Source organism: Cryptococcus neoformans (genome assembly GCF_000091045.1).
Source record: "Cryptococcus neoformans var. neoformans JEC21 chromosome 4 sequence".
NCBI lineage: Eukaryota > Fungi > Basidiomycota > Tremellomycetes > Tremellales > Cryptococcaceae > Cryptococcus > Cryptococcus deneoformans.
Window position 1 is genome coordinate 1,759,595 of NC_006686.1, and position 23,487 is coordinate 1,783,081.

Genomic DNA, 23,487 nt, shown 5'->3' on the forward strand with positions numbered 1-23,487 from the left:
ATTGGAAAGATCAGAACAACGCGCCCAGCTATTATGGCGACTAGTTTCGAAGGCGTAATTTGACCTCGGCGATATCCGATGTTTGCGTGAGAATCCGTGCTCGTCTTTTGCACCATCATGATGAAGAAGAGTACTTATTGTTGTCGTATTTGTTGTCCATCGTGAAAATGCAGCTGTACCTGCGCCACTAATAACATCAGATTATAATCTTGATTCGAGCAGGTACGGGACGCACGACATCTTGAGAGATAAAAAACCTTTTTTTTGGGCCAAGCAAATTATCGCCAATCGCCCAACCACAAACAATCCACATAGTTTTCGGCCAATCAGCGAAAGATTAAAGACCTTGCAACAAGATAGGAAGTAACTTTATCCAAACTTCAGGGTGATTAGAACACTACAAGGACAGACATGATATATAAATGTTGAAGCTTGAAGTGAGAATTCTAATAAACTTGAATTGGCAAAAAAATATGAACGCAAGTGCCGGGGAGTGGAGGGGAAGGCAATAATCTTGGCCCTGTGCTTCTAATGTTACTCAGAGTTTCATGTGATATGCAAACATTACCCTGGGCGGCAAAGTGCAAAATATTGATTGAGAGTGATGAATCAACAGTACTCGTAAGGGCTCGCTGATGGCCCGCGATTGTTGACCATTCCTGGGCAAGTGAATCAAATAATGGTGGTGGGGGGCAGCCAGGTGATGGGAAGCGACAGAATGATAGGGTTCTTACTGTAATCCCAAGCCATTTTCTGTTAAAGCCGAAATACGACAAGTCTTGTCGTCCGCAACTGAGCTCACACCACGCTTCATGCCGGCCCTCGCTTGTCGTCAATTTGGATTACCCCCCCCATTCTTTCCTGCGCATGTTATCCTCTTTCATGAGGAAGCGGAAAGCCCATACAGCTCTAGTAATTTATCTGCTGGTAAGTGGCACCTTAAACCGACGTACAGAAAAGAAAGAATGAACATAAAAAGACAAAGTGCAAGGAACCAAACAAAATCCCCCTTCGTTGCCCCGCTGCAAGTTCTCCTCGGTGGCCGGATCGCTTGCCGGACGGGTTCGGCGGTCGCCGCCATTATCTTCGCACTATCGTTTGTCCTGTAAATCGCTCTTGCCGAAGTACTTCCTATGCATGTTTGAATCGATGCATGGTATGGGGTCTCTCTAGAGTGTATCCGGCTATCTACCATGGTTGCAAATCTCCTCGCTGTGTAGTAAACATAGTAGTATAAGTCACGTGACTCAAACGCGACACGTCCGGCCGCTTCCCCATTATAGTCTCGTACGTATTCATTTGGAACTTGATACACATCGCACTCACCTCCAACATCACCATTCCCAGCGTTGGCGCAACATGTCTTTACATACACCCTTATCCCCCCTTGCCGATCCCTTTTCACTTGCCAAACTCCAGGTCCTTTTGGTCCCTGTCCACGCCCACGCTCCCATCTCCAAGTCTACGTTTCACCACTATACCGAGGTGATCAAGGGACACCAGACACTTCGCACCGATGAACTTGTCCCTCCCTTTCACCCCGAATTGCCCAGAGGCGGAGGACCTAATCCGCGGCTGAGGTTCTTCCCACATCTCACTTCGCCTGGAGGGTACGGAGGTTACGGAAGAAATGGAGGTGGGGGCGGGAGTGGGCATCAGGTCCACCTGACGTATACCCATTCCCCGCCGGCAAAGCATCTTTATCCCCTTTCGCTTTTTAGGATATCAGAGTTCCCTTTGGTGGTCATTGGTATTGCCGTGGACGGCGGTGAGGATACTTTGTCCCGGACGCAGAAGGATCAGGAAATGGAAGGGTATAAACTGTCGTCAGGAGAAGAGGTGGAAGGTGATATAGGAGAAGGCGAGGCTACTCCGACACTACCTACGTGGATTAATCCTTCCAAAACCAAGTCTGCTTCATTGCAAGTCACCCCCGAGACGGCATTCGATCATGCACTCTCTTCTCTTTTCCCTTCTACTTCCCCATTCCCTCTCGTCAAGCGTCTTGTCGTCGTTCCAAACCCCAATCTCGGCGCGGACGGGAGCGAAGAGAGAAAAAACAGAGGGGAAGGAGGTGTATGGTATGCGCCCCGGGAAGGTTTGGGGCAATGGATGAGCCAGCTAATTGGAGAAGCTGTTGGTGACGCTCTTGGAGAATTGGGCGTTATCGTAAGTTTCGTTGTCCTCATCTATAGCAAACGGACACAGTAAGAATTAATCAGGTAATAGGCTGCATCTCTCGAGACTCCATCGGGTTTACAGACACTTTCGTCGACCATCCTCCCATCTCTTACTTGTCTGCCTCCTCCGTCATCATCAGCTGAAACGGTCGGGAATTCAGACAACAACTTCTTCCCCCGCCCGCGATCCAAGACTCCCAACTCTTACATCTCCAGGTCTTCTACTCCTTCCAGCACGTCCAGATCCACCCCGACAATAGCAGGCGACGTAACTGGTAAAGTCCGGTGTATCATCCCGGGTGGCATCCCCTCCTCTGCTGTTACTGCTGGGGCTGGGGCAACTCAAACTCAACTTCCTATCGAATTCCCCTTCCCCATCCATATCACCAATCCCACCTCTTCCTCCACTTCCCTCACCACATCTACCTCCACTTCCGCTTTAGGCTCCTCTTCCATCAACGCCTCGGGCACGGGCAGACCAAGTTCGACGATAAGTTCTTCATCGTCATCCTTGACTAATCCCTTTAGGAGGTCGTTGGCTGTGTCGTCACCCTTTTCGAGGAGTAGTTCTTCGGCGAGCATGGCAGGTACAGGGTCGCCCGCGTCTTCGAGTCTGACCATCACTGGAGGAGGAGTTGGCGGGGTTTCGCCAGGGGTATCACCTTCGCCTTCCCCATCCCCCTCTCCTGCACCCACACACGGTCCGAAATCCTCCCACCCACTTTCCAGGTACACTTCCTACCCTCTCGCCTCCTTCTCCTCTTCCTCCACTTCCACAAACACCACTATTCCGCCCCTCGCTACAGGCCGTCTCCTAAAGATTATTGCCGACTTTCTCCTCCTCTCCGGCCTTTTCTCAGATAGTATCGTCTTCTATGATGAAGCGATTCAGCGGTGTAAGGAAGTAGGAGATGTGCTTTGGGAAGCCGCAGGGAGGGAAGGGAGGGCGGTAGCGGGTATAGAGGAGGGGTGGGGATGGAGAGGTGGGGTGGTGAGTCTTCTTTTTTTCCCTACTCATATTCCGTTCTTCTCGCCATCTCTATTAATCTTAAAGTCATAAACGCTAATGCCGCCGAAACGGGCATCGAAAACAGACCCAAACACAGCCATTCCCCTCATCTCCCATCCCCAACGAAATCTTCTCCCAATTCGTGGCTGCGCTAGGATGTATTAGTTCAGCGCCTTTGCTCTTCCCCGAATCCTCTCCCGAGTTTGATGCAACGTCAGCATCAGGATTGGAACCGCAACAGATGGCAGACCGCGGGACCCACCTCCTCGCCTACTTGTACGCCGCGCTTGCGCTTCGGTCGGCTCATTTTTTGTTGATTGTTTGGGCGGCAGGCGGATGGGGAGAGGTGGCGTTGGGTTGCTTGGTGAGGCATGAATTGCCGAGGTCGTTCTTACCCCCCATTTCCAATATCTCTTCCCTGTCCTCCGTAACCCCCGCCCACGCCAACGAAACCTCGATGTACGCCCAAGACGAAAAACGGAAATCCCACCTCCGGGCCTTGTCGGCCAGCTCCCAAATCCCGCGTCATTTTATCCTCTCCTTAGCACGTTTAGCGACTTCTGCCCCCATCTTACGATGTCTACAATCGTCCTCTTCCTCGGATTTGGGCTCCTCTTCGGACTCATTTGGTGTAGAAGAGGTGGTAGTATGGAGGGAAGTGGGGTGGGTAGCGCGGTTGGTAGGGATGGAGAGGAAGGAAGGATGGATAGGGGGGATGGTTGGGGAGGCCATAGTGGGGGTTTTGAGTGCCTCGACTGCAAGTGGCGGCCGGAATGGTGCTGGAACGAGGGAAGGGAGGAATGGAAAGGCTGGAAGAATACGTTCGGGTACGGTTGTGACGAACACCATTACCAATACCAACACGACGAGTATGGGGGGTTCGGCGGATAAGGAAAAGGATCGACGGTTATCGACCATGAGCCAAGCGAGTCTGAGCAGCCAAACGAGCCAGAACACCCAAACCACTCAAACTAGCCAAACTGACACCGATCCCGCTTCTGCGTCTGCATCGGTAGGTTTAGGTCTCGGTATGTCCGTCCACATTTCATCCACTCACCCAACAACATCCGAAAGCGATTCTCAACGCAGATCGGGGAGAGGAGGAATAACGGTCCGCCGGAAAGAGGTTACTCAAGGAAACGCCGGTATCTTCTCCATCCTTTCTCAGCAGGCAAGAATCCTAGGGATTGACATTTTGCGGGATGTATTCCCGATCGAGAGGAGTGTATCTGTCCTTTGGCCACCTGTAGGTTCAGGTGGTAGCAAACGGGAAGATAAGGGGAGAGGGTTGTCGAGCGGAGGTATAGTGGGGGTTGATGACGAGCTCGGTATAGGTTTTGCCGGAGTTGGCGTTGAAGATTTTGGATGGGCGAGTTTGAAACTTGAGTTTTTGAAGAAAAGTATCACTCTCCTTGGCAATTTGCCAGACCATCCCAACACTGTCCGTCTTGCACTCATCGCTCTCCATCTTCTCCCTTCGTTATCACATCAGTTGGCTCTGCAATCTGGATCTGGAGTGGACGGGGGTACACAAATGGTATTGAACAGAGTGTATATTGCCGCGTTGGGCGTGATGAAGCGCCGTGGGTTGGCAGCGTATGGAGCATGTGGGAAAGGAGAGGTGGGATGGTGGGTCCCGGGGAGGGTGGTGGTTAGTTTGGAGGTTGCGAGGTAAGTTCTTTGTCCGGTCCTTCCTCTTTTTTCCCTTGCCTCCCCCCTTCCCCTGTTCCACCAAAATTGAAGACCAATGCTGACGAAAGCTTGTGCCTTTATTTTGGCCTTGACGTCTGCCCCACATCTAGCTTACCAAAAAATAAATACCCCACACGACACTCAATGGCAGAATTGGTCTCAAAAGCTACCGACGGCAATGGCGTGGGAGGCAAAAAGGATGGAAAGGGGCAAGGTGCCAAGCGAGATCCATTTTTATACAACCCTCGAACAAGTAGGATTGGGATTAGTGTGGGTGACAAGGTGAGTCTTGTTTTAACAGCTAAAGCTCGATAGGCTTTATGCGGTCGCACCATCTATCAACGCTGATATTTCCTTATTCCGTTGCGTCCGCTGCAGACTGTGTTAGTAGCAAATGAGCAAATCGAAGTCTTTGTGACTTTACGAAACCCCTTCGCTTTCCCAATGAATATCAAGGATATGTCTATTATGTACGTTTTACACTCATTCCTTGTCTCTCCCCATGAGAAACTGTTACGCCCATCGCAAGCTGACAAACAAACAAACACTCATATAGAACATCCGGCGCCCCCCTCCACACCCAATCATACGAAGTATCCATCCCTGCCTTATCTATCCAAACTGTCCGCCTCTCCGCCTTGGCGCCCAGCCCGGGTATTGTTCAAATCAGGGGTATCTCCCTTCGTCTCTCGGACGGTTCTGCCGCAGACTTTTACCTTCCCCTTTTGGACGATAAGGAATGTCAAAAGAGGGAACGACAGCGTCAAAAGGAACGAATACGATGTCGAGATGCGAAACGGTCAGGAATGGACAGGAGGACCGCGTGGGAGGAAGAAATTATAATGAAAGAGGAGAGGATGAGAGAAGAAAAGGAAAACTTGGAGAGCCTGAAGTGGTTGGAGTGCGAGGTAGTGGAACCGTTGCCGCTGGCTTGGATAAAGAGTACAACTTTGACGCATGGAATGGCGATGCTGCACAACGGTGAAACGTAAGTTGCGTCCCGTTCGCAGGCAGTTTTATCTTTGCTGTGACAGCTGACGGTCGCTTGATAGCTCGACTATTCAGATCACACTCGAAAACACGTCCCCCATCCCTATTAACTACCTTAAACTTTCATTCGAAGACTCTACTGTGCGAGCGGCGACGAGGGTAATGCAAGAGAATGAGCTAGGAGCGGAGGAGGCGTACGAGTTGGATTGGGATGTGAGGAATAGGAGTGTTTTTACGTGGGAAAATCCCATGACCCTAGGTGCTGGGGAGGGGGACGAATGTCTCATCGTACCGGGTGGAAGGAAAGTGTTGAAGATAAAATGTCTTGGTAAAGTAGGATGGTAAGTCTTCATCCCGGCTCTTTAACTTTCTATTTGCCGCCAGGGTACGAGGCTCACTGAATGATTTAGTATCGAGGGGCTCGTACGGATTGACTATGGCCATGTTCAATCTATATCTCGAGGTTCGACCCAAACGGACGATGCCGACCTCCTTACACCCATAACTACATCCGCAACCTTCTACACCCGACAAATCACATTCCCTGTGCTGTTCACAGTGACGCATACCCTCGAATGTCACTCCCTCGACATCACCCATCTCGGTCATTGTGCGAATAATGGTTACTCTACCCCAGGAATTAATGGCACCAATAACCTCGAGATTCCGGAGGAAGATAACGGCGACCTGAGAAAGGCGTTGGCACGGGAAAACAATTTGACGCACTGTTTGGTGGGGTTGAGCGTTGCCAACGTATATGGCGTACCATTTGAAGTATGCTTGTCCCGCAAGGACAAAAGGGCGAAGAGCGAAAATGTAGAGTGTAGACGGCTTATCCCCCCGGGAGCTACCGAAAGGTAATTTTCGATCTGAGACTGAGGAGTTGTTTGGAACGTTGCGCTGATCAATGATCTGCAGGTTGATCGTCCCTATACCTCGCAAATCGATCTCGCAAGACATCCTTTCTCAACCAATTCCTTCCCTCTCAGAACGACAGTACGTGGTTGACAAGGAGAAGAAATCCCGTTCAAGGATTGCTCTGGAGCGCGAACTTTTTTGGTACCGCGAAGCATTATTGGATATGCTGGATCTGACTTGGACAGAAGTACGTCTGTTTCCTTTATATTTTATTTTATTTTATTTTATTTTATTTTATTTTATTTTATTTGACCTTCTTAGAAAGCTTATGCTAACATATGCATTTATCATGTAGCCCGGATCGCAAAGACACGGTAGCCTTATACTCCGAAACCAAATCCTGACTCCTAGTTTACTTCAAGTTTTCAGAGCTGACGCCATCGACATTCGTGTGATTTTGCGAGGACGAGAGAAAGATGGTGATGTACAAGCAATGGATTTTGTTGATCTCGTGGTTGAGGTGACTAATAACTTGGGTGAGTATTTTTATCTTCGCTCCTTCTCATTTTCTTCGACGGCATACTAATCTTTTGATATTTTTGGTTAGAACGCCCTTACCGTCCATACATCAATCTCGCATGTCTCCCCACGTCCTCCACAGACTATTCTTGGGCTCGTCCAACTTCCATCTACCGTCCTCCTCCCACCGAACAACATTCACACGCACACCCTCATCGAAATGTCTTATTTGATAGTTACCCAGCTGGTCCTTTGACGATGTTGCAAAAGGGCGAGAAAGATGTCTACGAAGTGGGCATGACGTTCTTAGCTAGTGGGGAGTACGGCTTCAGAGCTTCAGTTGAAGAGATCAAGAGAAAAGACCGAGAAGGGGACGTGGAGCAGGTTGGAGAGAGAAAGGTCTGGTTTTCGCCAGTGTTGCAAGTCCAGGTTCTCTAAAATAAGCGCTTTTTTATCATGGATAACTGAGTCCCATATTCTTGATGTGTAAATGCATTCTCTGCAATATGATTTGTAAAATATATATTCTTCACATTCAACCGATAAAATCCGGATAACAAAAATGAGAAAATAATATGTATCTATTTATACGAAATAGTATGTACGCTTAGCACCATAGAAAACAGCAAGGCCAAATAGCATACCTCAGGAACTCCCTCATTCGACAAGACTGACAATTTAGGCCATGATACTGTGAGCCTTTTGATACTTCTTGAGGCAACCCTTGAGGGAACCATATCGTTGCGTAGTGTCGGCAGAGTCGGGCACTTTGTAACGGTCGTTAGCTTCACAATACTTGAGGTCTGAAATGCATTGACTAACAGAAGACACCGTTGTTGATGGTAAGAACTTTCATCTTGGGGTGGTATGTTAAACCGGTAAGAAGCTTGGGTGTGATAAGGAAGTACCTGAGATCGAGTATCATTAGTAATTTATTGAGACAAAGTTCAAGGTGTGTAACCTACTGTCCAGCGTGGGCATCGCATGTAACCTCTACAAGCTGATTGTGCACCGCCCGCTCTGCACGCTGATCCATACCCTAAAGTGATAGTTAGTGATAATGTAAAAGATCAGTTTCGGGAAAAATATCAAACGCACTTGGTTAATTTCATCGACGAGCGAGAAGGGTGTTCGAGACATCTCTGACAAGCTCATGAGATAAGTGACAGTGGCAAGTGAGCGTTCCTAGAGGACAGATAATTTAACATAGTGCTTATATCACACAAGATAACGTAATGAAGAATACTTACACCACCAGACTGGTGAGTACCGGTCAACATCTTTAATCTGTCGATATCTCGATATGAGACGAGAATTTTGATGCCCCATTGGGCAAAGTCGCCTTCAACCTTGAGAACCTGGACTTCACCGCTGCACTTGACACCTGATTTACGAAACGTGGTCAGTGAAGGACATAAAGTTGAATTTCAGCTTACGCTTGAAAGCTGCCGAAAATTTGGCGCTGACGGCATCAACCAGTGTCTGAAGGGCGGGTTCGAACTTGTTCTGTGGATATAGCATTGTGTTAGCGGATACTCCTCGAACCGCTTGAGGATGAGGAGAGGAACGTACCCTAGTCGCTGTAACCATCTCTCGCACCTCTGACAATTCGGTCTCAGCCGCATCTAACTTCACCGTGGCCTCTTCAAGCTATGCGTTTACATTTCAGCAACATGTTGTCTATGTCAAGTTGAACGAGAGGGGACAAACCTGTTTAGTCAAGGCCTCCCATCGCTGCACCACGTTGCCAGGGATGTTAACAGTCATGTCAAGTTGGTTACGGATGATGTTGAGTTGTTCTTGGATCTCGGCAGGTGAAGGGATGCTGGCGGCCTACAAATTTTAATCAAATGTAAGCACGACGGATTTGCCGTGACATAAGGCGAAGGGGTGACTTACCTGAGCTCGCCTGGTGACCTCGTTACGAACGCTTCGAGGTGCAGGCTGGATCCGTTCCTTGATAGCGGCCCACTTTGCGTTCATTCTCGCTTTGGCTGTCTTCATTTCATTCTCGGCTAGAGGATGTAGTGAATAACCTGAGTAGCTTTGCTAGTCAATATTTAGAAAGGGACGCACCTTCCTCCATGTCCCTCCTCAATTGCTTTGTACGAGCATTACCGTTGTTAACCCTAGCCTTGATAGCCTTGACGTTGGCCTCGCTTTGGATCTGTCGGAAACCAATTTCGATGAGGTCACCGCATTGGTTGAACATGTTATCGCAGATGTCCTGTCAGAGAAATGACATGCGTCAGCAAGCACATTTTGGTAAAAAGAGCACATGAAAAGGGAAACCCACTACACAGCTGCTCAGAGGTCTAAGCCGTAGCTTGGCATTGTCGTACTTTTCTTTCCTAAGCTTCTCTCTAGTCGCGTCAGAAGACGGCTCTGACTCGAGAGCCTGAAGCTTCTCGGTGGCAGTTTCTACCATACAGAAGTCAGCAATTTTTTACTTCCTTCTCCAAACGCAAGAAAGGGGCACGGCTTACCGAGGTCAAGCTGCGCCTTTTGGTATCTCTTCGAACTCCTCTGCAGTTCCTCAATCTCCTTGGTAGTTTCGTCCTGCAGATAGAAACAATTGTCATAAATCAGCATCCACGTCTCTTTATGCGAGATTTTATGGGTGGTGAGGAAAATGACGAAACGAAAGCTATACATACGTATTGCCGACCCAGTTCTTTTCTTTTGGACTCGATCGCATCAATCTTCTGCTTCATCTTCGAGTGGGGCTCTTCGAGATCACGAATCATCAACTTGAGCTTTCCAATCTCTTTAACTATCTCGTTGACAGCAGCGGTGTTGACTAGTGAAAAAATGGAAGTTAATCAGCGCACGTCTTCTTGTCTTTGGAACTGGAAAAAGCTGCCAGATAGACAGTTTAGATTTCGATAAGAGATGAAAAAAAAGGCTCACCGCTAATGTTAAAACTTTTGGCTTCAGTCTTGGCTTGAACCATCTCACTGTACTCTCTCCTTCCGTACGAGGACTGATTAACTCTAGTCCAGTCATTACGGGTACCCCAGCTACGGATGCCCAATCCAGGGAGCGTGTCGACCTTTACGTCGGAAGGGTCTTTTTGGGTGACGACCTATAAAGACGCAGAAAGGAGTGGGTTCACATGGTTAGCTCAACTTCGAAGAGGGAGTTGTGCAGAAAAATGGGAGAAGCAGCTTACAGTCAGGTGCATCCTGCACTGTTGGCAAAGGTAGGCAATTACTGCTGGGGCAGCGTCAACGTAATCAATGACATAACCATCAAATCCCAATTCATGCAACTAATCATCACTATTGGTCAGACTGCAGATCAAGTAAATGGGACGTGAGTGGATGACTTACAACTGACGGAGGTTGAGGTCTAGACGGGTTGACCGATTTGTCCGTCACCTCCTGGTAGGCCAAATTCATCCTGATAAGGTTCTCCGGTGCCATTCTTCCATTATTCCTATTGTTAGGGTCATTATTCCAACGCCCTCTATTGCGTCGCAAATGTTCGGGCAAAGGTTTGTTGTTCAGTGCAATCAGACGATCATAGTCCGCCTTCGACTCGCAGATGAATGTCTACACCGAGAAAAAAAATCAACATGCGCTTAAAAATCGATAAAATGAACGTACCGATCTTTGAGCCGCGTTGGTACAGGATTCGACCTGCCAAGCATACTGCTTGTTTGGGACATTCACCGAAATCATTGGGGGTTTATGTACCGGCTTTTCGAGCTCACCGCCGTGCTCCTTAAGCCAATCGAGGAGGAAAGCGATAGAGGGGCTAAATTCGCGAGCGGCATTTTCTTTTTGTGTTTCAACGCTTTCCAGTTCCCTTTGGCTAGGTAGAGTTAGCGTTATTATTCACTTGATTGACTATTCGAGAGTAGTAGAAAAGCCGCGGAGGATAGTGAGCGACATACCGATTGGAAAGGTTTGTGATCTCCCTGCCGATTCTTTGCAATTCAGCGCTCTCATCTTCATAATCCTTCTTTAGCTGCTCGAGATCTCTTAATAAATCCTTTCCCTGCAGGAAAAGGTCATGCTAGAACAAGTTGGAGCGAAATGTCAGTACACAAACGATATGGTAGTAGGCCAAACAAACGAACTTTTTCAGTCTTTTTTGCTCTGATTTCTTCCTCGTGATTTTCCCTAGGCTCCGCCAGAATTTCTTCGCAAAGTTTGATCTTCTTTCTTAAAGCATGCTTCTCTCCCTCCTTGCGCTCGATTTTTTTGCGGAGTTCAGAGATGTTGTTCTGGATCGCTTGGCCTTTCTTTGCCTAATTTTGAGACAGAATAGACATCTGCGTCAGTACTGGTAAAGCGGACGTGAGGAGTGAAAATAGGGAATGACGGACAATCTTTTCAATCTCGTCCGCGGAACGCCTCACACCGGACATATCACCCTTGATTTTCTCCGTCACCCGGACAAACTTGCCTCTCAGTTTTTGGTACAACTGGTCGTGGGACCTATACAAATGTCAGAGACGAATTTCTACGAGTAAGTGGGACTTACTCCTCCAAATCATGTAAAGGTTTCCGACCAGCCTCGTTCCTTTCCACTTTCAATTTGATCTTCTTGTGCAACCTGGCGGCCCTAGCGGAAGCTTCTTTTAGCTGAGCATGTTCTGACACACCAAGAAGGTGCTGGAGAACTTCGGCCTGGGGGTTATGTATTAGCTACCGCTTGCAACTTAGAAGAGGAATGCAGGTGAGATTTACTTCATGCTCTCGCTTTTCACGTTCCTGCACATGTTCGACGTCGGGAGCGAGGGTGTCGACTTGTGTCTGGATTCTGTCCCTGTGGACCGTTTGTCGGTCTACATCCTACGATAAAGTTAGTTATGATCTGCTGTACCGCATCGTGAGAGCCTTACAATCTCAAGCTCCTTCATCCGTTTACCCTTGTCAATCAACTTCTCGTGCCACTTTGTAAGTCTCGGGTCGCCAGCGGCGCGCATGGTTTCCTTGAGAACAGTAACAGGGGCCATCTTGGCGAATTCGGCGACCTTGTCTTGGGGAAGGAACGAACTGTTCGTCGGAGTTAATGTCAATTTCAGTCACTTTTCGAGTTCAAGTGGACCACGTACCAAAGATTATTAGCCTGTACACCGAAACCCTTAATGATCTCTGAAATTCTGGCACGAGTTGCACTTTCGCCATTGAGCTTCCACTCGGACCTTTCGTCGTGACGGTTGAACTTTCGCCAAATGATGGGATTTTCCTCCCCCGCGTTGCCCTTCAATTCAATCTCGAGTTGAGCTTCGTCATGGCCTTGCTTTACATATGACTTGACTTCATTGGCTCGGCCCATAACCTGTCATTGCAATTGGCAAAAGCTCAAACAGGAAGTCGAAGATGGGATGTAGACTCACTTTGGGAGGGAAGGCAAGACCGATCGCGATGGCAGCAGCGATGGAACTCTTACCGGTACCATTGGGACCGAGGATCATGTTTAGATGGGGCCCTGGTCTAAACTCTACATTATCATAAGTCATGAAATTGGTGCACTTGATTCTGACGACTGATCCAGCGACATATCTGCATTCAAGACGCTCATTAGCATTTCTCAGCCGTCAATCGTGCATCAGTCGTAAACTCACCCATCATCACCTCTCCAATACTTGGGCTGAAAGTTATCGCCCCTATCAGCATACTCCTCATCTATTCCATCCAGCTCTTCGTTCAACATTATCCTCATAGCTTCATCCTCCTCATTTTCAGGCTCGTCATTCTCTTGCTGGGTCTGGCGCCGTTTTCGAGACGAGGTGGCGTAGTCCTCTTCATCGGAGCTGACGCGCTGGCGTTTACTTCTGTTTGCTGAGGGTTCACCAGCCATGCTGTGAATATGGGTTGAGGAAGGAAGAAGAAACAAGACAATGTCGAAAAGGGGAACGCGTCAAAGCGCGTTCGCTCAAGCTCGAGCCAAATTACAACAAGTTATTTACGTAAAATTCCATCTCAATTATATTTGTAGCGGGCGCTACTCCAGTGCTCAAGCTTGTAATCCAATTACAAATGGACTAGCTTTCTTGACTTGGCTGATTAGAATTTGATTAGAATTTGTGACCCTCCACCAGCCGAAGTAGCGATACTTGGTACATCTTCCACCCGTCTCACTATTTGTTTTTGATTATCCTTCGCAACACTCATTTGCATCCTCACAGCCATGTCCGGCCCATCCCAGCAGCTGGCTCCCAACATGGCAGCATCACTCGCCCAGCTTTCACCGGCAAAACTGTCTCAGCTGCAACAACAAATACCCGACCTCTTGACAGACGCGGAGAAGCTCTTGCCAGAGGACAAGCGGAACGAAGTGTTCCGGGAGAAAATGCTGAGCAAAATGGTTACCCAGGCGAGGCAACAGCAGGCTCAACAACAGCAACAACAGCAAGGGATGGGTATGAATATGGGCCAGATGGGGAATGGCATGATGAACCTCCAAAACAAGCCGCAAATGGCGAACCAGTCGGTAAGTAATAAATCCATCCCCCCATTCGCAGAAATCCTATTTAGGTGTCTCGGGTCGGATGGCTGATTTGTACGATGTATATAGGCTCACCAAGACCAAATACGGCTACAGCTCGCACAACAGCAACAGCAACAGCATGTCGCTGCTATGCTGGAGAAATCCCGACAAGCTGCGGCTGCTCAACATCAACAAACCGGAGCTGGACCTCGTCAACCAACTCCCAAACCAGGACAGCAGGCAATGACTCCCAACCCAATGGCTCAAGCAGCCATGTCAGCATCCCCCAACTCTCACGGTATCGGTTCGCCCCAAGTGAATATGCGGCAATCACCCAGTACTACATCGGGTGGGGCGGGCCGGCCGATGCTGAACATGCAGGGTATCAAGACGTTGGTGGAAAACTTTCCAAAACTGTTGGAATTGAAGAGGATGGGAAAATTGAAGCCAGAGCAAGAGCGCCTGGTAGGTCTTCTTTCCTTTTTTTCAATGCCACATCCTTTCATTTCTATATCCTGGGATCGACACTGATGCTTTTCGTAGTTTGATCAATTCATTAACTCTCCCGATGGCCGCAATCACCTCCAACAATTTCAAGCGCACCAAGCCCGTGCTCTTGTTGAGCGAGGTCTAGCCAATCCCGTGGCTATGCCTCCTGGTACCCAACCACAACCACACTCTACCCAGACCCCCATTATGAACAACATGAACCTCCCTCTGACCGCGCAGCAACAAATGGCTGCTCTCCAACAACAACAACAACAACAACAGCAGCAGCAGCAGCAGCAGCAGCAGCAACAGCAACAACAGCAAGGATTTGGCCAGCAACAACAACATGCCCTGGCGGCTCAACTCTCTCAGCAATTCCCGCAAGGTATTCTACCTGCCGGATGCAATACCCAGCTCACCGCGCAACAAATGCAACAAATCCAACTCCAGCGTCTCGCGGCCGCTCAAGCTCAGCTGGCTAATCAGGGCCATGCCGCACTTAACGTACAACAAGGTCGACCACCTAATCCGGCGATGATCAATCAAGCTGCCGCTCTAGCTCGTGCCGCTGCCGCCGCACAAGTTGCCCAAGGAGGAGCACAAGGTCAATCACCACACATGCAGCAAGGTACACCTCAAGCTTCTGCTCCAAACCTCACGCAAACGCCTAACCAAGGCCAAGCATCGCAGAACTTTAACTCCCCTCATCCTCATCCTTCTGTGCAGAATGCCGCTCGACCTATACCGGGCACTCGTCCCCCGATGACGTTACAGCAAATGCTACACAACATCCAACCCCATTTGGCGCGGGTGGCGCCGGATAAGGTGGAGAGTGTGAAAGCGGTGTTAGTGAGACTGGCGAGCATGAGCGATGAGGAGAGGGAAGCGACTCTCCGCCAAGTAAGTCTTCGGTTGTCGAAAATATGATGATGAGCGCTGATGCTCGTTGACTTTAGAGTACTCACTGGATTCCCCTCTGGCAACGCGCAACCGCTCAGCCGATCAATAATGCCCAACATCAGAATCCCCAACAACTCGCCGCTGCTCAAGCTCAAGTACAAGCTGCTGCAGCTGCTCAAGCGCAGGCTCAAGCTCATGCTGCCGTTCAAGCCCAAGCTCTCGCCGCCTCTCATGGGCAAAGTGGATCACCACACATCAATTTCGCCAACGTCAATGCTGCTCGCGCTTCAGGTACACCCGGTCAAGGCGGTACCCCTCTTCCTGGGAACATGAACTTGCCCAACCTCCATATTCCGGTCGGGAAACAGAGAGGCAGCATCTCTGCTACGAGCGCGAATGGGCAATCACCCCAAGTACGTCCACCTGTCCTGCAAGGGCAATCACCAGGTGACATTGCCAATGCGGCTGGCGGTGGGGGACCAGATCCTTCCCTCGTGCAACTTATGATCGAGCAAGGTATCCCCGTTCATCAAGCTGCGCAGGTACTCGCTCGTCAACAGCAACTTGCAGCAGCGTCAGCTTCTCTCGGGGTAGGCATGGGGTTGGGAGGTATACCGACGTTCCCGCAGGGATCCCAGGCTCAAGCACAGGCTCAAGCACAAGCACAGCTGGCAGGGATGGGCGGTATGCAGGGGATGCCGGGGATGGGTAGTGTAGGTGGCATTGGGCAACAGATGGGAGTAGCGGGCCAGCAGCAACAACCGCAGCAGCAACAGCGGAACATCACTCCGGCCATGCTCATCGCCCAGTATTCACATGAGATCCCTCCTCGTCCACCTCCTCTTCGACCTGAGCTCATCCTCCCCGATGCCCCTGCGCCTGCGGATCGTACAGGATCTCTCCTTGCACGTGCATCTGCCACCTATACCCCTGTGGGCTCTTCCTCCAGCGTCAACGCCCAAGGTCAGACCCAAACCGGATCCGCCTCTGCCTCAGCTTCCGCCTTTGGATCGGGATCACAAACCCAGGCCCAAATCCAAGAAGAAGGTCGCGATATGCGCTCAACGCTGTTCAAACCGCTGAACAGCATGGAAACTGGTACGAAATTGGTTGGCCGTGGGACATTGGGCTGGAACAGGGTGGTTAGGGAACTGGTTGATGATTGGCCAGAAGGGCTGAGGGAGGTGGTAGATGAAGAGGCGGAGGATGAAGAGGATGGGAATGGGGTTATGGGAGACGAAGGGGAACATAAAGGGCGGGTGAGTGGAATGCCAGGACAGCGGAAAAGAAAGGTACAAGAATTGGCGGAGGAGGTTGATAAGGCGTTGAGAATACCAAAGGATTCTGAGACTGTACGTTCGTTTCTTGTTATCCCCATCTCGTGACGCTATTGGTGCATGTGTGCAATTGCTGACTGGTAGACCAGTTGTTGTTGGAGATCTTCGACGAACACTGTGATATTGTCTCGGAATCAAGCTGTATGCTGGCTAAGCACCGAAAGGCAAGTACAGTCGACAGAAAGGACATTCAGCTTTCGTGGGGTACGTTCTCTATTTCTTGGCCTTTTCTAAAGACCTAGGGCTTGACTTATAAATCCTGATTTTGGACCAATGCAGAACTTTTATACGGCCGTATCATCCCCGGTTTCTCCGCTGACCGAATCAGAGCGGACCAATCACGCTCTTCAGCACGTCATCGGCAGGCCAATGCAGGATATGCTGCTAAACTTCGAGCGGTCGGCGAGGCGAAGGGTGCGTGGAGAAAAGAGAAGAGGGAGAGGGAGAAGGGGAAGGAAAATGATGCTGATGGTGAGAGGGAGGAACATGAAAGGGAAAAGGGGACTGTTGCGTTGAACGGGGTGGGTGATGGGGTTGGTGTTGGAGCGAGTATAAGTGTCGGGCCAGCGATCGGCCAGGGAATGAAGGGAATAAAGGTTGAAGAAGTGGTAGCGTAGCGAGAATAGACAGAAGGGGCAGGTGTACAATCAACCGAAATCTTTTACTGTTATAATTCGATTGTTGTTGTTTATTAGCCCAGTGATAAGAGCAGTCTACTTGTACATGCATCCCGGTCAGGTGCTGGTATTAGATTGAAACATGTCGTAAAAAGATTCCAGTTGACCATGGTCTATGTGATCGGCTTGACATTAAGATGGCTCTCATTATTCATCCCATTTTCATTTCTTTGCATCTCGTGATTCTATGCAAAACCACATGCATCAATCATTCACACCTACTTATTTACTGTCTCGTGGTGTTTCATAAGAAAACGATGATCAGACGATTTTAAGCCAGTATAGATTGAGCAAACTGTTACGAAAATCTCTTGCATCTGAAGCTTGGGAGGACTCTTTAAACTTCAAACCATTTAACTCCTCTCTCGTGATTCTTCATCGGTACGGCCAACCTTTTTTTTCGCCTGCTTGTGTCCACTTTATCCGGATCTGGCATGGTGAGTTTCTCGTCCATTGCCTCATACTTGGCTTTTTTACCGCCAAACCCGTTCGCGTTCTCTTCGTCGTGGTATTCATCCTCCTCATTCTCACATCCACTCCCAACATCACTAGTACCCTCCCCTCCATCCTCTCTATCGCACGGATCGCACGCATCCCCATCGTCAAACGTAAGCGTACTCGAACGCAGCTTTTCAGTCAACGTTTTCAGTCGTTCAAGGGCGCAAGGGTCGTATGGGAAGTCGTAGCCAGAGCCAGCTATGGGATCGGATCTAGATGGGTTAGGTTAGTTCAGGCTTCAGGAGATGTAGCGAGGAGAGGTAGAGGAGAAAGGGGAAAGGGGAAGGAAAAAGGGGGAAAATAGACATACTGATCGTACCCGATTTTAGTCGGCCACATCGCTCCTAATACCATCCCTATCGTCACCCTCTTATCCTCATCTTCACACCGACCTCCATCACCAAGATCGGGCCCGCGATCACGATGTCTATTATGACCACCAAAGAAAACTTGTTTCAGATTACGTCTCCACCCGAGGTCGTAGACGTTTATTTCTTGTGCTCTTCGGGAGAGAGATTGGCGTTGTTTGTATGACAGATTCGGCGCAGTTGCGGGGGGAGAGGAAAGTGACGTGTTGTGGTTGGATGGAAGGGAAGATAAGAGGGAAGTGGGGTATGAATGGGTGATGGATTCGAGGGTTGTCATATTTTTTCTGAAGAGTGACAGCATAAAAGTGAGCAAAACGTTGTCAGGGTTAATCGTCTCGTGGCGGGAGGGGAGAAAACACGTACGAAGCTAACCACCAATGGAAACATGCCAGTCCCCCGACGGAGAAGGTGATGAATATACCCATGGTGAGGAGCATTATGCTTACTGCTGGTCCGAGCTGCAGAGAGACGGGCGCGGGGAGGGGAGAAGGGGAGGAAAGATCGCCCAGATGTGACGGTAGCGGATGATCAAGAGGATGAAAGAAATAGAGATACACTTCGTATCCGGTTTCGAAAGTGGTGTAAATAGCGAGGAGGGTGCCGTATGTGATGAAGAGGAGGAAGGGTTTGTCTGTTGTCATTGAGTGAGAGGGAGGGTAAGGAGAGATCAGCGAGAGGCGCTAAAAACAGGGAAGGGATGTGGGAAGGGGCAAAAATGGGACGTACAGTTACGATACCCAACACATGTCCCTACCCAGGGACAATGGTGGTCCACTATGACAGATATCGAACATCAGCTATCCGCAACTTGATAATGGGAAAAAAAAGGGTATGGGGAGAAATTACTTACTTTTGAGAACGCAACGATGGCAGTGCCTACAGTGATGTGTCCGATCGGGTTTCCAGGCGTCGCACCGTTTACACCACCGCGGCTGGATCTTACCACTGGTATCTATCGCTGGTGTTGAGGTTGATGTTGATGTTGGAGAGTCAACCTTTTCGCTCATGTCTGCATGCGCAGGGACACGCCCTTCTTCAAGGATCAAAAGTGGGTCACGTTCTCCGCCATCTCCATTCCTTTCTACATCCTTATCCCGATCGCTGTTTCGTGAGCTGAGGCTAAGCGGGAAAGGGGAGTAATCCGATTCCAATTCCGACTCTGATCCCAAGTCGCTCCACCCCATATTATTACTTTCACAGCTACCTTTTTCATTCTCAGAAGGAGGAGAATCAGCAGTAGACGGTATAGATGGGTAAGATTGGTTCTTAAAAAGGGGAAGAGGTGAGGGGCGATCTTTGTGGAGACGTGAGGAAACCCATTGGGGATTACGTAGGAATTTGAGGGAGGGCGGTGGTTCGGTCTTGATGTTTATTTTGAGCTTGGACTTACCTATGGGAGGTCGAACAGGCAAGTGATTGTTCTTTGAAAGATGTTGCTTTCGTTCTTGCCTTTGCCGGACCAAACTAAAACCTGGAACGTACGAGGTTGGAGCGAACGTTTGGTCAGGACTGCCAGGCGATCGAAGGGATGTGGTGATAAGCGACAAGACGGTGAAGAAGAGCAGGGTGTTAAAAGTGATTACCCTTTACTCAGCGTCAGTTTGATATTATACACTTTCCTAAAAGTAAACGCTATTATAGATTAGGACGTACTGCTCGAGGAATCGACCGATCTGGCGCCGCTTGATGAGTACCTCGCCGAGGGTTATAAAGAGCATGAATAGAAGCCATACTGAAGTCAAGATGAGATAACTAACTGATGATGGGGCTGAGTCAGTGGCAGCTCTCTTGAAGGGAATACGTGGAACTCACAATACAGAGGTATCCGCTCAAAGAATTGACCAATTTTGCCGCTCTTTCCCCTCCGTCGTCCAACCATTTCTGTTCATGTTGGAGGAGGAATGGAGCCTATTCATTTGATGCGACGCGACTATGCGATTGGCAGGTTTGGATGTGTGTGAATGGAGGTGTGGATAGAGAAAGGAAGTGGAGAGTGAAAAGAGAGGGGGAGGTGGAGATGACGCTGGAGGCCGCACCGTCCAAGGTAATTAATAATATTGGCACTTTCCTAATCGCCTTGGGATATGCGCATACGATTTTTCTAATCTGATTACAACTCGACTTTGATAGTAAGTGGGTATGTTTGGTTCCTGTGGTCTATGTTCCTTGATCTGTGTTCCTTGATGCGTTTGTTCTCGCTCGGCACGAGGCACACTAGACACACCGCAGATGCGCTTGGGCCGTTTATTCCAGCCTTGCCACGTTCTCGCCACTCGATCTGTCTTCCCACTCCCATCCTTTACTCGCCTTCCCGAATCTTCCACCGTGCTCCCCCATCCCTGTCCCGCCCTACTCCCCCCCATTCTCCTCTCCCTCTCTCCGCCACTCTCCCCGCTGCCCCCCGCGCCACATTCCCGGCCTTTCCCTGCCTTCCAAGGTTATTCCCGTGAGTCGTGGATAGGAGCGGTAAAAAACGAAGTAATTAACAGACCGTAGTAGTATACACCCACGTGGCAGTCAGTAATCATGTCCCATCCAAGATATCACGCGAGCAGCCCGTCGTCGCGTCTTCCCCCCCACAGTTCTTCCACTCTACCCTCGCTCCTTCCCGCAATCCCCTGAGGAACCTGACCATCATTTGGCAGCGACCAATCAGTGGGATATTGGAGTAACCTACAGGCCAGACAAAATATTCCTCTTTGCACCTGCAGGGAGCGTCCTTTCCGGCATGGATCTATACCCGATGATCACTCCCTTATCAAAAGACTTTGGGAGCATCAGTGTGAAGATGTCAATGAGGGGGAACGAATGCAGGGTAAAAAGTTATCCATGTCTGGTCCATGTACTCCGTAGTCAGCTACAAAAATATGACGCCAAAACTATGTCAGGGGTGATCAAACAGATGACAGCTGCCCAACACTTAATCAAGGAGGTCACCACCACGGAGGAGGAGGAATGTGGAGGATTTAGAATTTGCCCTCCCAGTCGTGGCTAGCAGAGCTGATTGAAGATGGCCGTCTGTTTCGCGCACCATGGAGCAACCATACGCTTTCGGTCTTTTTGAACGCCCCCGGAATTTCATCACTGCTCTTCATCGTGGGCCTCTCTTCCAAGAGCTGATAGTAGACGCTTGGGCTCAAACGTGGGTCTGACCGAGTCCGCTGTACATAGATATGTACGGATGGGGATGGAAAATGTAGATGAGACCGAGTAGATAGACTTTGTTACCAACATGCCAATTATTCACACTTCGCACTTAACTCTCAATCTTTGTTGACCAAGATTATCCTCTCTTTACATAATCATCTACAACTTCGGCTCCTTCTGCTAGCTCCAGGGCAATTCAGCAGTAGAAAGATAACGACGGACAAACGTAAAAAGGTCTGGTGGCGATCCAAGGAGGCGAACCCAAATAAACCTCCATACCTCTTCATTCATTAAAACGGCCCATGCTCCTTTTACGGATGGGTCGTCATTGTGTATGGAGCAAAGGCGGAAATGACGAGACGAAACAATACAGAGCCAAGTCAAAACAATGAAAGAGTCATCAACATGTAGAAATACGATCAAGAAGCACGATATTCGATATACGATACATCTCTATACACCCTTATGCGAGATAGAAGCATTGATTTTGCCCTTTTCTAACACCAAAAAGTTCCCCTCGTGCCTCTTCCCTCCATTCTCTCATTCCTTCTTCTGCTCTTGCTTCTCGTCTGGTTCCCACTCTCCCTTTCTTCCTTTCCAACCATGCCCATCGTCTCCGTTCTACGCAAGCGCTACCCCACTCACATCCACTTCCTTTCCTTGCCGCTTCTCCTTTTCCTTCATTTTCATTTGCGTCTCCATCTCACTCTCAGTCGCAGCGGCCTCAGTCTCATCAGCCCGAGCTTCGATTAAACTCTGAGCTTCGGCGGCGGCCTCAGCAGCTTGAGCTTCAGCGGCCCTATCTTTCGCTCTGCGCTTTACCGCGAGGACCATTTCCTGCCTATGCTGGATTTCTTCTTTCAGGCTCGCCAGTTGGTCAAGTTTGGTTTGGAGGGATTCGAGGTGGGCTGGGATGTCAATGTTGATGTGACTGTTTGGGGCGAAGGAGGCTGTGGAAGTGACTCTGTCGTTTGGCTGGCCCTCTGACGTATCCACAGAGTTCTCATCCCCACTGGCGCTCGCGCTCACGACGTTCGCGACGTCCGCTCCGCTGGTCCTCAACATTTCCAAAACCCCAATCTCCTCTTCCAACCGCCTCTCAAGTTCTTCAATCTCGTCCCTCAACACCCCTGTTTTAGCGATAGCCTTCTTCTTCCGGCCAGAGGAAGAGAGGACAATCCGGAGAGTGGTGTTGAACCAAAGCGGGTTGGGATGGATTCTCGGTTGAGTGATTTTGGGCCTGGGGTTGGCGATGGGGTGAGAGGAAGTGGAAGCGGGAGTAGAAGAAGAGAAAGAAGCGACGACTTGGCTTAACCATCGGACTTGCTCCAAAGCTGCAAATCTCAATCCTGCTCTACACACGTACAACCCCATCTCTCTCACATTTTGTCGTCCTCGTTCGCCGTGAAACATAGCGTCAGGGTCGGGATGACGATGGACATAGATGTAGTGAAGCATGGTTTTGATCATGTAGTCGGGTGGGATTGCGTTGGCGTCGTCAAAGGCGGTCAAGTTGGTGCAAGCGCGGGCTGGTTCGGAGGAGGAGGGAAGAAGAGAGAGAGGCATGGGGATAGATGGTAAATATGCTGAAAAGGGACGACGAGAAGGTGGTTCGAGCTCCATAGTTTCTGTTGATTCTGTTGATTCTGCCATGTATACAGATGTCGAGGCGGAGATGTCTGCGTCAGAGTGACGAGCCCGACCTAACCAATCCCTCCCAGCTCTTGCAGCCCGTTCTCTGGCCATCATACTGCTCAACGTCGGGATCTCCTCTTCTATTACTTCTTCCGGGGTCAACTTTGCCGTCGTCGCTTCCGCCTCCATCACGTTTTCTTGGAGCTCTCCCACCACAGAGGCAGTGGTAGCCATCATAGTGGAGGTGGAAGTGATGGCTGACGCGGAGGCTAGAGAGGGAACCGGAAGGTCGGGGTACATCCTCTCAAAAGCTGTGATCATCCCCCACAGATTTCCTTCCCGGCCCATCATCTCAATCACCGCCAATTTCACTTGCGTCGGTAACTCCACTTTCAATCCTTCCCATCCCAACCCCAATCCCCCCACATCCCTCCTCTTAATTCCATAGCCTCCTTCCAGAATCACCCTCGTAAGATCTTCAAACCCTTCCCTCACTTTTTGATCCTGGACAGCGGCAGGGGAAGATGCGTATCTTCCAGCATCGAGGAGGACCAGAGCCGTTTGTTCACCGGCGGGGACACCTTGGGATTGCATACCGCTGATAAGACGTTTAAGGGAGGAGATAGCGGAAAGAATCTCGCCTTGGGCTGTGGGAGCACGGTAAATGTTGAGTGAGGGTTAGGGGGTTAGGGGGTTAGGGGGTTAGGGGGTTAGGGGGTTAGGGGGTTAGGGGGTTAGGGGTTA

At 49.6% G+C, this 23,487-nt stretch overlaps 6 protein-coding genes across 6 annotated transcripts; 3 read left to right on the forward strand and 3 right to left on the reverse strand.

Annotated features, from left to right (window-relative positions):
* Positions 1-1,321: 1,321 nt before the first annotated feature.
* CND06370 (hypothetical protein) lies at positions 1,322-7,735 on the forward strand. The gene is made up of 11 exons (XM_024657128.1): positions 1,322-2,169; positions 2,230-3,171; positions 3,275-4,860; positions 4,992-5,163; positions 5,260-5,351; positions 5,438-5,869; positions 5,934-6,212; positions 6,282-6,728; positions 6,790-6,976; positions 7,085-7,265; positions 7,337-7,735. The coding sequence occupies exons 1-11, from the start codon at positions 1,360-1,362 to the stop codon at positions 7,684-7,686; spliced, it is 5,478 nt and encodes a 1,825-aa protein (XP_024512794.1). The 5' UTR covers positions 1,322-1,359; the 3' UTR covers positions 7,687-7,735.
* Positions 7,727-13,063, reverse strand: CND06390 (nucleus protein, putative). Its single transcript, XM_024657129.1, has 27 exons — positions 12,827-13,063; positions 12,599-12,764; positions 12,314-12,540; positions 12,101-12,254; positions 11,946-12,050; positions 11,740-11,885; positions 11,582-11,693; positions 11,333-11,503; positions 11,147-11,268; positions 10,857-11,064; positions 10,581-10,802; positions 10,421-10,519; positions 10,159-10,333; positions 9,906-10,048; positions 9,735-9,807; positions 9,545-9,669; positions 9,325-9,475; positions 9,148-9,263; positions 8,959-9,081; positions 8,821-8,898; positions 8,685-8,754; positions 8,499-8,632; positions 8,347-8,433; positions 8,214-8,287; positions 8,071-8,156; positions 7,893-8,015; positions 7,727-7,829 (listed from the first exon to the last, which is right to left on the reverse strand). The coding sequence occupies exons 1-26, from the start codon at positions 13,060-13,062 to the stop codon at positions 7,927-7,929; spliced, it is 3,492 nt and encodes a 1,163-aa protein (XP_024512610.1). The 5' UTR covers position 13,063; the 3' UTR covers positions 7,727-7,829; positions 7,893-7,926.
* Positions 13,064-13,312: 249 nt separating this feature from the next.
* CND06400 (TAF15, putative) lies at positions 13,313-17,162 on the forward strand. Its single transcript, XM_024657130.1, has 6 exons — positions 13,313-13,695; positions 13,780-14,157; positions 14,236-15,081; positions 15,138-16,433; positions 16,508-16,622; positions 16,698-17,162. Exons 1-6 carry the CDS (start codon positions 13,393-13,395, stop codon positions 17,033-17,035), a joined length of 3,276 nt encoding a protein of 1,091 aa, XP_024512609.1. The 5' UTR covers positions 13,313-13,392; the 3' UTR covers positions 17,036-17,162.
* A 128-nt stretch (positions 17,163-17,290) lies between these two features.
* On the reverse strand, positions 17,291-19,919 carry CND06410 (vacuole protein, putative). The gene is made up of 7 exons (XM_570068.2): positions 19,774-19,919; positions 19,615-19,717; positions 18,812-19,545; positions 18,688-18,735; positions 18,325-18,592; positions 17,904-18,245; positions 17,291-17,805 (listed from the first exon to the last, which is right to left on the reverse strand). The coding sequence occupies exons 1-7, from the start codon at positions 19,838-19,840 to the stop codon at positions 17,433-17,435; spliced, it is 1,935 nt and encodes a 644-aa protein (XP_570068.1). The 5' UTR covers positions 19,841-19,919; the 3' UTR covers positions 17,291-17,432.
* A 203-nt stretch (positions 19,920-20,122) lies between these two features.
* On the forward strand, positions 20,123-21,210 carry CND06420 (hypothetical protein). Its single transcript, XM_024657131.1, has 2 exons — positions 20,123-20,407; positions 20,458-21,210. The coding sequence occupies exon 2, from the start codon at positions 20,690-20,692 to the stop codon at positions 20,954-20,956; it is 267 nt and encodes an 88-aa protein (XP_024512795.1). The 5' UTR covers positions 20,123-20,407; positions 20,458-20,689; the 3' UTR covers positions 20,957-21,210.
* A 519-nt stretch (positions 21,211-21,729) lies between these two features.
* Positions 21,730-23,337, reverse strand: CND06430 (hypothetical protein; the record flags this gene model as incomplete). The annotated part of the gene is made up of 1 exon (XM_570066.1): positions 21,730-23,337. One exon carries the CDS (start codon positions 23,335-23,337, stop codon positions 21,730-21,732), a length of 1,608 nt encoding a protein of 535 aa, XP_570066.1.
* Between the last annotated feature and the right edge of the window lie 150 nt (positions 23,338-23,487).

What these genes read in the sequence shown, in the direction of transcription:
- CND06370 (XM_024657128.1), top strand. Translation starts at nt 1,360, where the DNA reads ATGTCTTTACATACACCCTTATCCCCCCTTGCCGATCCCTTTTCACTT. An exon ending in ATGCTGCACAACGGTGAAAC is followed by an intron (nt 5,870 to 5,933) that starts GTAAGTTGCGTC and finishes GTCGCTTGATAG; the next exon opens with CTCGACTATTCAGATCACAC. An exon ending in TGAGGTGACTAATAACTTGG is followed by an intron (nt 7,266 to 7,336) that starts GTGAGTATTTTT and finishes ATTTTTGGTTAG; the next exon opens with AACGCCCTTACCGTCCATAC.
- CND06390 (XM_024657129.1), bottom strand. Translation starts at nt 13,062, where the DNA reads ATGGCTGGTGAACCCTCAGCAAACAGAAGTAAACGCCAGCGCGTCAGC. An exon ending in GTACTCACCAGTCTGGTGGT is followed by an intron (nt 8,434 to 8,498) that starts GTAAGTATTCTT and finishes TCTGTCCTCTAG; the next exon opens with GAACGCTCACTTGCCACTGT. An exon ending in TCGTCGATGAAATTAACCAA is followed by an intron (nt 8,288 to 8,346) that starts GTGCGTTTGATA and finishes CTATCACTTTAG; the next exon opens with GGTATGGATCAGCGTGCAGA.
- CND06400 (XM_024657130.1), top strand. Translation starts at nt 13,393, where the DNA reads ATGTCCGGCCCATCCCAGCAGCTGGCTCCCAACATGGCAGCATCACTC. An exon ending in CGCAAATGGCGAACCAGTCG is followed by an intron (nt 13,696 to 13,779) that starts GTAAGTAATAAA and finishes CGATGTATATAG; the next exon opens with GCTCACCAAGACCAAATACG. An exon ending in GGACATTCAGCTTTCGTGGG is followed by an intron (nt 16,623 to 16,697) that starts GTACGTTCTCTA and finishes GGACCAATGCAG; the next exon opens with AACTTTTATACGGCCGTATC.
- CND06410 (XM_570068.2), bottom strand. Translation starts at nt 19,840, where the DNA reads ATGGTTGGACGACGGAGGGGAAAGAGCGGCAAAATTGGTCAATTCTTT. An exon ending in TTCCATTGGTGGTTAGCTTC is followed by an intron (nt 18,246 to 18,324) that starts GTACGTGTTTTC and finishes GTCACTCTTCAG; the next exon opens with AAAAAATATGACAACCCTCG. An exon ending in ACTAAAATCGGGTACGATCA is followed by an intron (nt 17,806 to 17,903) that starts GTATGTCTATTT and finishes TAACCCATCTAG; the next exon opens with ATCCGATCCCATAGCTGGCT.
- CND06420 (XM_024657131.1), top strand. Translation starts at nt 20,690, where the DNA reads ATGGATCTATACCCGATGATCACTCCCTTATCAAAAGACTTTGGGAGC.